Source organism: Delphinus delphis, chromosome 12, assembly GCF_949987515.2.
Source record: "Delphinus delphis chromosome 12, mDelDel1.2, whole genome shotgun sequence".
Classification (NCBI taxonomy): Eukaryota; Metazoa; Chordata; class Mammalia; order Artiodactyla; family Delphinidae; genus Delphinus; species Delphinus delphis.
The window spans coordinates 87,741,596-87,753,940 of NC_082694.2; the positions used below are offsets into that span (position 1 = coordinate 87,741,596).

General features: G+C 51.9%; 1 protein-coding gene across 2 annotated transcripts in view; it reads right to left on the reverse strand.

Moving 5' to 3' along the window:
* Positions 1-9,206, reverse strand: part of COLEC11 (collectin subfamily member 11) — a 29,556-nt gene extending 20,350 nt beyond the window's left edge. The window contains exons 1-3 of one of the 2 annotated variants that reach the window (XM_060027644.1): positions 9,073-9,206; positions 8,725-8,849; positions 4,626-4,768 (exon numbers count right to left, since the gene is read on the reverse strand). In XM_060027644.1, coding sequence (XP_059883627.1) covers positions 4,626-4,743 — 118 coding nt within the window. In that variant the 5' untranslated portion in view covers positions 4,744-4,768; positions 8,725-8,849; positions 9,073-9,206. Of the gene's footprint in view, positions 1-4,625; positions 4,769-6,701; positions 6,727-8,724; positions 8,850-9,072 lie in introns of those variants that run through there. The other variant, XM_060027643.1, reaches the window with a different exon arrangement.
* Positions 9,207-12,345: the final 3,139 nt, after the last annotated feature.

Here is a 12,345-nt window from a genome sequence, read left to right on the forward strand (position 1 = left end):
CCAGAACCTGACTATGAAAGACACTGAATAGCCTCATAAAGATGCGAGAGAAGAGGCAGCTACGAACTAGAACGAGCCCCAATGAAAGGGGACCAACTAGGGAATCTCGTTCATGAAACACATTTTTGAAACAAGTTACTCTACAGGCAGGCGGAGTAACAGAATGGCCAATGATAAAAGCTAATTCATGAGACAAATAATGAGGATGAAGAACTTGTCTACAAGGCAACACTGAGAGAGAAGGAGATGGAAAGTTTTGTTTCGGTTTTGAAGTTATCACGTCGAGCGTTGAAGAAAAAACCCCACAGATCCCAACATGCATCATACAGGAATTCCAGAAAAGGAGAAGAGACATTCGAAGCCTTAACAGCTGTGAAGATTTAATAGCTATGACTTCCCGGCACTAAGGAAAATCACCGAAGAGCACGATGCGCGTGCCCACAGAGTGCCAGCAGGAAAGAAATGAGGGGAAAATAACTCAGATGTGTCAGAGTGACACGCAGAACATCAAGAATCAAGAGAAAATTCTATGAGCGCCACGAGGAGAAGGAATGTTTAAAGACTGCACGCACGTGAATGAGAATTAGATTGACACAGAATTGTCATTAGCAACACAGGGTACGAGAATAAAATGAAGCAGGAACTTGAACAGAAGGGCTGTAATTTAGACTGAGATCAGAAGAGGCCTCTCTGATGAAGTGGCTTTTAATGCAGACCTGCTGAACCAGGAAGATGCAGCCAGGCAGAGATTGAGGAGACAAAAGGACACTGCACAGGTGAGGTGGGACGAGCCGGGAGGGCCGGGCACAGACAGCGCTCAGACCTCACAAGTACGGCCCACCGGACGCCCCCGCCAGGCTTTAAGGAGGAAAATACCGTGGTCCCATGCCTGCGTCAGGGGAGGACAGTGAGATTAATGGTTCCAGGGTCCAGGCCAGACGCGAGCATTATCAGTGCCCACGTCCCACTGCCCCCCGTGGACGGAGGGTCCACGTCGTGCCCGCCTGCGTCTCCTGGAGCAGCCGGGAGAGCCCTGGGCCGCACAGCGGCTCTGTGGATAATCGTGGAAAATTAACACCAAGCAAACCCACCAGCTTCTTCTATAGATTAAGATGAACTCCTAGCATTCACACACAGCCATTCGCTTAGTTCCATTAACTTAACCTGCCCCCGCCCTGCCCCATGAGGCAGGGATCACGTCCACTTTATGATGAAGAGCCAGGCCAGAGACAGGCGACAAGCCAGCTCTCCAGCTCCGGGCAGCAAAACCCTAATCAGAGAACAAGCAGGCCACGTCCCCGACTGGACCCTCCTCTGGGAGAGAAAGCAGTCAGGACAGGAAAGAGGCAGGGAGACCAGAGCTGAGGAGGGAACTGGCCCAGAGCAGCATTTCAGAAGCGCGAAACCCCACGTGCATGTGTGAGTCACATCATTGGCTTTATCAACCTTCTTTCAATTGATTCGATAAAACCTGTAAGAATAACGATGCCCTTTTAAAATCTCTGAGCAGCAGGCTTGCTAATACACACCAGTGTTTTCCTACCTACAGCCCATTTTTCCAGCCATCAAGGAAAGACTGCTCTTCCATCAGAATGAGTTGTTACTCCCTCCAGATACAGAGATAATGCGCTACGTTTAGGTCTGTAACAGCACATGACTTTCTTCTCAAGGAGAAGGCCGCCTGGAGTCCTTGAGAAGGATTCTGAAGCCCAGTGTGGATTCGCAGGAGGAAGCATCAGGACGGGCCGGAAGCAGCAGGGCGCCATGTCCCCAGAGACCTCCTGCCACCTCCAGGCTCCGTCTCCAAGGAAACGGGCACTGGCTCCACCCTCGCAGGCTAAGCCTGGCCTGGTGGGGCCTGTAACACAGACGCGGCTGATGAACGAACGGAGACCCCTCACCTGCCTCTTTCATCTTAAGGGCGGGGCCTGAATTGTGTTTATCTCCACTGACCAAGGCAGGCCCTGGCACATGTGCTGTAATCAGATCTTTCACAGACTGCCCTGGCTCTCCGGCGCATCCTGCTCTCTGTGCCCTGAGAGCAGCATAGAATGTCCTCGAGGTCGGAGCTTGGTCTGAGGAGGAGCTGGGTGGGACCAGGCGCGGGGCAGAGGGCGGCCGGCCCGCCGCTGCCCCACGCTGCACGAGACGCGGATCCGGGGAAGGAGCTCTGCCGTGATGCCAATCTTCACTTTGCAGGGGACGCACATCCACATGGGCCTGAACGTTTGCTGCTTAGAAGCTCCAGACTTGCTTTGCTGCCATAGATTTCTCTCCTCCACTCTCACCCCTGCTGCCCAAGTCAGAGCATGAAACCCCTCCTCTGTTTTGGCTCAGCACCCTCGCATCACAAAGAAGGAACTCTCACTGACCCACGCTTCTGCGTCACAACAAGACACGCACAGAGGGTAACAAGGTGAGGTGGGTGTGGTCATCAGCGTGACAGCGATCCGTCCACAAGGTACCTGCCTATTCGAGCATCACGATGCACACCTTGAATAGACAGAGCTTCCATCTGTCAGTTCCACCCCCAGCAAAGCTGGAAATTTAGAAAAGAACAAGATATCCAGTTTCTAGAGGCTTTCATAAATATACTAAGTTTCTCCACTAAAATCGCTGCTTTGGTGCTGACAGACTAGCGTGAAACCGGACGTGTGAAACGATGCTGCCACTGAAACGCTGGATCCGGAACACACACTGTGGGTAGCACGTGGTCTGCGTGTTGCCCATGGCCCCAAACATCCCACACAGCTTCAGCACCACTCGGGAGCCTGTCTGACCACCTGCCAGAAGATGAGCCTTGGAGAGCAGGGGCCCCGCAGATTCCCTGGCAGACCCCTCCGCTGGAGGACCCACACCGTGTCTGCTCGCTGCAGACACTCAGTCTGCGAACGGGGGAGGAGCAGGAGAGTGACAGCAAGTCGGCTCTCTGTGGACCATGTCTCCACCTGGCAATACAGTGGCTCATCACTGTGGACCATGCCTCCACCTGGCAATACAGTGGCTCATCACCGACCACAGCATGGTGTTGGGTGGTGAGAAATCATTGCTTAGAGGAGGTGAGGTGTCCCTGGAGCGGGCCACCCTCGGAGAAGGAAGCACTGCAGGGGACCCGCCGAGCACGCGGGTTGGAACGCCCTTAACATGGATGCAGCAGAAATGGTCACCGACGCAGATGTCAAAAAGCATCTGTCTCAGAGTACCCTCAAGATGTGCTTGAAAACCCAGAGACATCTGAATATTGATAGTGTCCCAGTTTTATATTTAAATGGCGAATGTGGCTATACAGTAGAATATCTGGACCGAGCTTTCCCAGACACCCACAACTCCGTGCTCAGAGAGAAGCACTGCTGCTAGCATGCCAGTATATCTCCGTCTAGATTTTTTCCTATTTCTGTGTATTTGTATATTTTTAATGGGGTTAGGAAGAGACTGTTTAAAGTCACTGACTCTGGGACTTCCCTGGCAGTCCAGTGGTTAAGACTCCACACTCCCAATGCAGGGGGCCCGGGTTCAATCCCTGGTCAGGGAACTAAGATCCCACAAGCTGCAGTGCAGCCAAAAAAGTAACAATAATAATAAATAAATAAATAAAAATGACTGACTCTTTCTATAACAATAAACATACGCTTAAACCGTTCTTCAGGGCCTCCTCCCGGTGTGTGTTCCCCAGGTTATGGGAGATTCGCTCGAGTCAGGAGCTGTGTGCTTCAGAGGCCCCGAGCAATTTTAGAGCAGAGAACAAACGGCCGTGTAACTTCATTACTAAGAGCACACGCAGCCCTATAGGGGCAGGAGGGGCAGAGTGGAATCTGGGGATGCGGGACCCTGCCCGCTGCTCCTAGGAGCACAAGGCCCAAGGGGCATGCTCGCCCCACGTGGTGGAGGTGCCCTGTCCCCGTCTTGAAATTCTTTCTAACTTTTGAACAAAAGATCCCACATTTTCATCTGCATTGGGCCCCTCGAATTACGGAGCTGGTCCTGCTTGGGAGCCACAAGGTTTGGGATCTCCTGCCCGTGCGTGGTAGAACCCGGTGACTTTTTGAGTGAAGGTCCTCCCCCTGTGCTGGTGCCCACCCATCCCTGGTCTGCAGAGGCAGCTCCCCCTGGAGGTGAATTACAGACAAAGCGCAGGAGAAGTTTTCTTGATTTTTCGAAGAAGGAATAAAGAGCTCTCAGGAACCGTAACAGGAGCCCAGGCTTCAGAGCTACGCAACCCACTTAGCCAAACTGCTAAGTTTCCCTGAGCCTGGACCGGCCTCATCTGCACAATGAGAGCATTTCACCCTGAGAGGCGCTGCAGGTGACGTGTGCGGTGCCTGGAACACACCTCGGACGCCTTACAGGGTCCCTGAAGAGAGGACCGAGCTGCACACGAACGTCTGGTTTCAGAATTACAGGATCCCTCGCCTGAAGACAGTGTGGACGCCACGTACAGTCTGACCCTGGACTTTACAGAAGGGGGGACCAGGGCCATCGACGGGGCAGATTTTCCCACGGCCGGGCCCCGAGCCGGCCCGGGGACGCGGGATGAGCTCTGCATCCGCCGCTCGCACGCAGCTCCCGCCTGCACTCCGGCCGCTGCCCGGGAGGCCCTGACCTCTGGGAGGCCCGGCGGAAGTTACCTTTGAGGCCGGGGACGAGAATCTGCACGGAGCAGGTGTCGTCCACCGTCTGCTGAGCGCCCCCAGCCCGGAGCACCGACAGGAAGGCCAGGCCAATGAGAGCCAGAGCCTGCTTCATGGTGAGCCTCGCAGCACGTTGACTCCTGAAGGGAGGGAGAAGCAGTAAACAGTGACGGGAATTCCGGGAACCGGGACAGCAAGTGACAGTGTGCAGGCGCGCCGGCCACCACACTCGCCCCGCTCGGGGGCTGCGGTGGCAGCTGCCCTGGAGCGGCTGTCAGTGCTTTGGTGCCTCTTTCTCTCCCTGTCGCTCTGTCTGTCTCCCTCTCTGTCACTCTGTCTCTCTCACTCGGGTGCCGACTGAAACCTCCACCGAGACATCCCCTTCGCCCAGCAGTGACAACAGTCACCACTCCGGATGCGTTACTCCAGATTCTTCTTCTGATTCCTTATAACTGATACCTGATACACACAGAGGCATGTTTACCGTTACGTGAAAACTCGGACGCTCAGCCATAAAACAAACATTGGTGAGCATCCGCTTCACACGTCCGGGCCCCTGACCCGAGTCCCTGGTGCCCATCCCGCCCCCGGCCTCCCCTCGGAGGAGCCGCTCTCCTCACCTGAGCCCACCTTCTCCTGCTGTTTCCAAAACAGCCTCAGTGCGTGCATTCTTAGACAACGCCGCGTCTAGTGTGCCAGGTTCTGAGTTTTATGAGATCCTGGGCCACGCTGTGTGTCGTCTTACCTACTTGACTCAACATCGTGCTCCAGGATTCATCAACGTTATGCTGCCGCACGCTCCTGCAGCTTACTATGTCCTCACGTCAATGAGGAAGCCCCCGTCACCAAAGGGTGTGGGACAGGGACAGAGGTTGGAAGGACACAGCTGCCCCCCCGTCCCTGTGCTGGTCCCCTCGCCATGGGCCAGTGAGGAAGCACGCAGACTTTGAGGTCTGCTCCGCGGGACCTTGGTGTCTGGATGCCACAGTGCTGGGAGACAGCTGTGCATCCGGCTGCACCTGGACCAGCGCCCTGGCTAGACTGCATCTCCTGTCAGCTTGTTCCCTCACCTTACAGCGAGGCAAGCGTCCTGGGGTCACCCTGAGGAAGAACAGGCAGCGGTGCACGCAGCTCAGCACCAGGCCGGCCCCACTGGACAGCAGCTTTTGACATCCTGGCCACCACACCCTGGGAAGGAGTCCCACAGCCGGCCCTGGCTTCCAGACAAATGAAGGGCTGGAAGCAGAGCTGCTGAGTGAGAGCGTTCTGTGCCCCCCGTGAAGAGCCTGTGCGTTAGCCAGATCTTCCACGAAAGGGACAGAGGTGACAGTCATCCGTGCCGTCCTGCAGTGAGACCCCGGCTCCCCACGTGTGGTCACAGATCTCAGCCTGTAGGGACAAGGCAGGGGGAGGACTGCTCACCATATCGGGGACAACATGGTGCTCATGTAACCCTGCACATGGATGGGCACGTCATTCCAGCCTCACGGGCCAGGAGGCCAGAGGCAGAGACCTCAGTGACAACTAAGAAGTGGTGACGATGGGCTGGCCTGGGACTTCCTAACGCTGTCCTGTCAGCACCGTTGCTCACTCGGCCCAACTGTCAGCTTCCCCGAATCAAAGTAAGGGCCCATCCTCCCCCCTCAGTCACAGCAGTAGTGGGCTTTTATTTTATCTACTTTTCTAACATTCACGTTTGGTGGAGAGAAAAGGAGCTAACGTTTACTGCACACCAAACGTGGACACACACGCCTTATTTAGTCCCCGGACCCCCTGGTGACGTATATGGCCCCTGGTTTTAAAGACAGTGAATAGGAGGCAGTGAGAGGCTGCAAGGCACTTCAGGCGTGCGGGCCCCGGTGAGCTGGCTCTCTCCGTCTCCTTTGTCAGCTAAGCCTTGACCCCCGAGCGAGCAGCTCATCCCGGACATCGGCCGCCGTGAGCACCTGCAGCCGTAACTGGAAGAGCTTGGAGCACTCAGGCCTGGGGTTTGCAGGCGCTAAGCTGAGCGAGTGAATGGAAGGATGGGTACATGAATGAATGAACGCCCAGAGGTTCCCAGCGGCAACTCACATAGGACGTGACACTCTTCTGCTGATGGCTTTCCACGTTCCCATGGTGTTCCCAGGGCCAGTGCCTCGGACACGCGGCCTGTGCGGACCCACGTAGAGGGCCGGACAATGGGATTGGGGCCTGGATTCCTAATGGTCTTTGAACAAAGCAGCACCGCCAAGTGTGCAGCCAGCCCGGATGATCACACTGTGTTCTTAACCATGAAGAGCGTAGCTGCTGCTTTAGCGGCAAGTCGCCTGTTCCTTTCAAGGAGGTACTTCTTGAAGGCGATGATAATAGAATGTTACGTGTCAACTAGCTGGCGGTTTTTAAAAAGCCACGATAAACACTTGCTCCCCTGACTTTTGTGCTCAGGCCAATGGATGCTTGCCTCTTGGTATGTGTGGGAGGCCAGCTGTGTTTAGATTGTTTTAAATGTCTCGGGAACTGCATGGGAATTTCCTCTCTAGCTAGAGACAACTGGGTCAGAAGACAGCCACCTTGTTCAGCAAGACTCGCTGCTCTCACACTGCAGAAGATCAGATGCCACCTCCCAAGGAGGGGGAGCGAGGGGCAGGGGGCCCGGAGTGCAGGGAAGCCGGGGCGGCCCTCCCGCTGGCCCTCGGCCCTTGGCCCACTCACGCGTCTGGGCCCACCTCGGGTCCTGCAGCAGGAATCAGTGCGGGCGGCCCTGGTGGGAGCCTCTTTCCCAGACTTCGGGCTCCTTCCTGCCCTCTTACAAGAGGAATTTTGTTTTATAAACGGGGAGGCTGCAGCTCCTCCTGGGTCTCTTCAAGAAAAACATCCTTATCTCCCAGCTGGGGCCCACCCCTCCGTGAAGGAGGCCAGCTTGGCCGAGAAGAAAGGAAATTCAATTTGGAATTCTTGGTAGAAACATGATATAACAATGAAATAGGGAAAAAAGTGCGGCTTAATGGGCCAAACGTGCAACTGTACATTTTCATTAAATGTCTACAGCAGGGCCCACCGTCTTACGGGCACCGTGAATGCCTGCAGAGAAGCACGTCCCTAGAAGCGTCGCGGGTCTCGCTGGCAGGCAGACACCCCACCCCCACCCCTACAGTGACACTGGGCCTTCCCCAGCGACTATGGCACTGACAGAGTTTCACCCCAAGGGCACACATTTTTCCTATCTTTTTACCAAGACCATGAAGCAAGAAGAGGCCTTTTCCCTATTACCTCCCCGAGCCTTATGCAAATCATCTGTCTGTTCTTTTATTTGGCATGTAGATTTTTCAAATTCGTAAATAGAACTGAACAGCTGTGAACGTTTGGGGCGCCACTCTGCTTGCTACCCGGGCAACGTGCTTCCCATCAAACAGAAAATCCAGTTATGCACACTCAGTGGCTTCCAAACTTTACCTCTTAACTTCAGAACCACTGCCTAACTTCGGCCGGACAGCCAGGGCCAAGGCAGGAGGGCCCCTGGGACGCTGTGGAATCCAATTTTGGAGGCAGGATGACCCCACCCCGTACAGGGTGACCCTATGTGCCCTTGAAAGTTGCCTTCTCCAGCCCCGCCTTTCGCCCCACATCTGGGACTCCCACCACTGAGCCCGAAACAGAGAGGCTGGCCACTGAGCAGAGAGGAGCTGGTCGCCCCGTCGCCCCCGCTGGGGGTCCACCAGGCCCCAGGAGCCTGAGCTAGCTGCTCAGGAAGGTGTGTGTGCCAGGGGCTGGGACGGGGGTTCTGCGGCCGCTTGTACCCCGGCTGGGATGCAGGAAAAACTGCGTCACCCCTTTGAACCTATGGAAACCTGATCATCTCCTAGTAACTGGTAGCTCTGATGCCCGGCGCTCGGCTCCAGGAAGTTTCCACCGTGAGCTACCGAATCAATCAAGCCTCAGAATTCTGGCCTGATCCCTGCGACACACCCGATCTGAGAGCAAATCCCTCGGCCCTGCACCCAGTTCCTACCTGTGCCCCGTCAGGAGCCTCGCCTTCCCGCCTGAGCATCTCCCGCGGGTTCCCCACCCCCATCCCGCTCCCAAGGCTGCAGAGTGGCCAGCAGAGCGTCCCTACCTGAGGTGTGCGCCAGACCAGGCTGCTGTTTTTGGGCCGCGGTCCCACACGTCGGGCAAGAGGCCTGGCTGTCAGACTGCCCGGCAACTCAGGCTGGGGCTGCGGTATTATCTGCAAACAGCTTCCTGTTTGAAATGCATGAGGCGGAGAAGGGAGTGTGGGAACTTGGAAACACGTGAGATGTCGGGGTCTTGGGGCCCCTCCTGGAGACGCCTCCCTAACTCTGCACCCCAAACTCCCCAGTCAGTCCCTTTTTATCCACCTTTTCTGTTCCTCTCATTTTTTGAAAAAATAAGCATGTGTATCGTGGAAATTTAGGAAAGTAGAAAGAAGAGCAACAACTGTCACCTGGTATCACACGGACAGGACTAAATACAGGCTGGCATATTTTGCAGTTTTTCCATATAGGTTTCACTCCAAAAGCATAAAGTACTCGTCTGCTGCGTGTCGAGACCTAACCGGTGGTGAGGCCCCAAACTCCCTCGGCTCACAGGAGTGTCATTTAAGGCAACAAACACATGCCAAATCCACGTCTTTGGAGGGGGCTGGGCAGGTCCAGCTCCTGTGTGGCCTGACTTATACGCGAAGGGGCGGATGGGGGTCCTTTAAGAAAAAGACACATATCAAATTATGATCATAAAAAGTGAGGTCCAAAAGTGAATACTTATTAAGACTGACAAGAGAAGTCATAACAAATTACAAATTTTAGAACTGACAAATTCCACACACACCACAAAATCCATGAAAAAGAATGGATTCTTTATTCAAACCACCTGATAGCATAAGAAAATTTGACAACTTAGATGAAAACAGACCACTTCCTGGAAAACACAAACTACCACAATAGACCCAATATGAAACAGAGAATTTAACAGCCCTATAGCAATTAAGGGGATTGCATTTGTAATTTTAAAACTCCCTAAAAGGAAACCTCTAGGCCAGATGGTTTCACAGGAGGATTCTACCAAACGTTTAAAGAAAAATTAACACCAATTCTACACACTTCTACCAGAAAATAGAAGAGGAGGGAACACTTACCAATTCATTTTATGAAGTTAGTGTTACCCTGACACTGAAACCAGACAAAGACAATACCAAAGAAGAAAACTACAGACCAATAACCCGGAAGGATATAGATGCAAAAATCTTTAACAAAATATCAGGAAAGAGGATTGAGCAATATATAAAAGGATTTGCAAGCTATTTATAAACAAGTGAGGTATTTTGGGGATGCAAGGCTGGGTCAATATTCAAAAATCAACCAGTCATTAAGAATGCAGTGTTTGGGGGCTTCCCTGGTGGCGCAGTGGTTGAGAGTCTGCCTGCCGATGCAGGGGACACAGGTTTGTGTCCCGGTCCAGGAAGATCCCACATGCCACGGAGCTGCTGGGTCCGTGAGCCATGGCCACTGAGCCTGCACGTCCGGAGCCTGTGCTCCGCAACGGGAGAGGCCACAACAGTGAGAGGCCTGCATACCGCAAAAAAAAAAAAAAAGAATGCAGTGTTTGGAGACGCAAGAGGGAAGAGATATGCGAACATATGTGTATGTATAACTGATTCACTTTGTTATAAAGCAGAAACTAACACACCATTGTAAAGCAATTATACTCCAATAAAGATGTGTAAAAAACAAAAAAAAGAATGCAGTGTTTGAAGAATTTTAATGACCTGGAGAAATGTTCACGATGGAATGATAAAGAATTAAACAGAACAAGGAGGATATAAAAAAAGTCAACCAGGGGCTTCCCTGGTGGCGCAGTGGTTGAGAGTCCGCCTGCCGATGCAGGGGACACGGGTTCGTGCCCCGGTCCGGGAGGATCCCACATGCCGCGGAGCGGCTGGGCCCGTGAGCCATGGCCGCTGAGCCTGCGCGTCCGGAGCCTGTGTTCCACAACGGGAGAGGCCACGACAGTGAGAGGCCCGCGTACCACAAAAAAAAAAAGTCAACCAGAGTAATCCACCATACTAACAAGCCAACAGAGGAAAATCACATGATCATATCAATCGAGGCAGTGAAAGCATTTGACAAAATCCAACACCCTTTCATGATAAAAACTCTCAGAAAAATAAGAATAGACAGGGAACTTCCTCACCTTGACAAAGAGCATCCATTTATTTGGATAGAAGATACATTTTTTTACTGAAATATATTTGACATACAATGTGCAAGTCCAAGGTATATAACGTGTTGATCTGATACACCTGTGCCTGGTAATATGGCTGCCTACAATTGTAAAATTATTTAGCACTCCATTACACCATATAGTTGTCATTGCTTCTTTTGTGGTGGGAATAATTAAGATCTAGTCTCTCAGAAGTTTTGATGATTTAAGTAAAATATTGTTGTCTATATTCACTATACTGTGCATCAGATCTCCAGGACTTATTTATCTATTAGTTGCACATTTGTACCCTGAAACATCTCTCCTATTCCCCAACCCTAACCCTGGCAACCAACACTCCCCTCCGTTTCTACGAGTTTGGCTTCCTCTGACCCACATGTAAGTTATATCATACAATATTTGTCTTTCTCTGTCTGGATTATCTCACTTAGCATAATGACCTCAAGGGCCAACCACGCCATCACAAATGGAAGGACATTTCTCCTCATGGCTGAATAATATTCGATTGTGTGTGTATATATATATTTATCTCACACTTTTATCATTCATCCTTTGACAGGCACTTAGGTTTCTGTACCTTGGCTATTGTGAATAATGCTCCAATAAACCTGGGAGGGCAGACATCCCTTTGATAATGTTTTCTTACCTTTGCATAAATACCCAGAAGTGGAATTGCACAACCATATGGTAATTCCATTTTTACTTTTTTGAGGGGCCTCCATGATGTTTTCCATAGTGGCTGCACCAGTGTACATTCCCACCAACAGTGTTTTCTCCACACTCTCGGCAACACTCATTACCTTTCATCTTCTTGATGCCCGGCATTCTGGCAGGTGTGAGGTGATAGCTCGCGGTTTTGATGTGCATTTCCCTGATGATTAGCGATGTTGAACATCGCTTCATGTGTCTGTCGGCCATTTGCATGTCCTTTGGAAAAATGTCTTCCTGTTTCATCAAAGAGCATCTATTTTTAAAAACCAACACTAACATCATCCTCAGGTGAAGGCTGAGTGTCCCCTCCTGAGATCAGGAAAATCAGGACAGCAATCTTACTTCTTATTTAGCAACATGCTGGAAGTTCCAGCCCATGCAGAAGGCATGGAAAGGAAACAAAAGCCACAGGGATCAGAAAGGGAAAAGTAAAACAGTCCCTTGTTGCAGATGACACGACTGTCTGCCGAGAAAATCCCAAGGAGTCTACAAAAAACTTCTAGAACTATTAAGTGAGTTCAGCAAGGTCTCAGAATACAAGATAAACATACAAAAATCAGCTGTATTTCTATAAGCTAGCAGTGAACGTATGGACACTGAAATTAAAAGCAATACAATTTACAATTGCTCAATAAAATGAAATTTGTAGGTATAAATCTAACAAAACATGTATAGGACCTATATGCTGAAACACAACATGCTGGTGAGAAAATCACAGACGATCTAAACAAACGGAGAGACATGTCATGTTCATGACCAGAAGGCTCCGCATAGGATGTCATTTCCC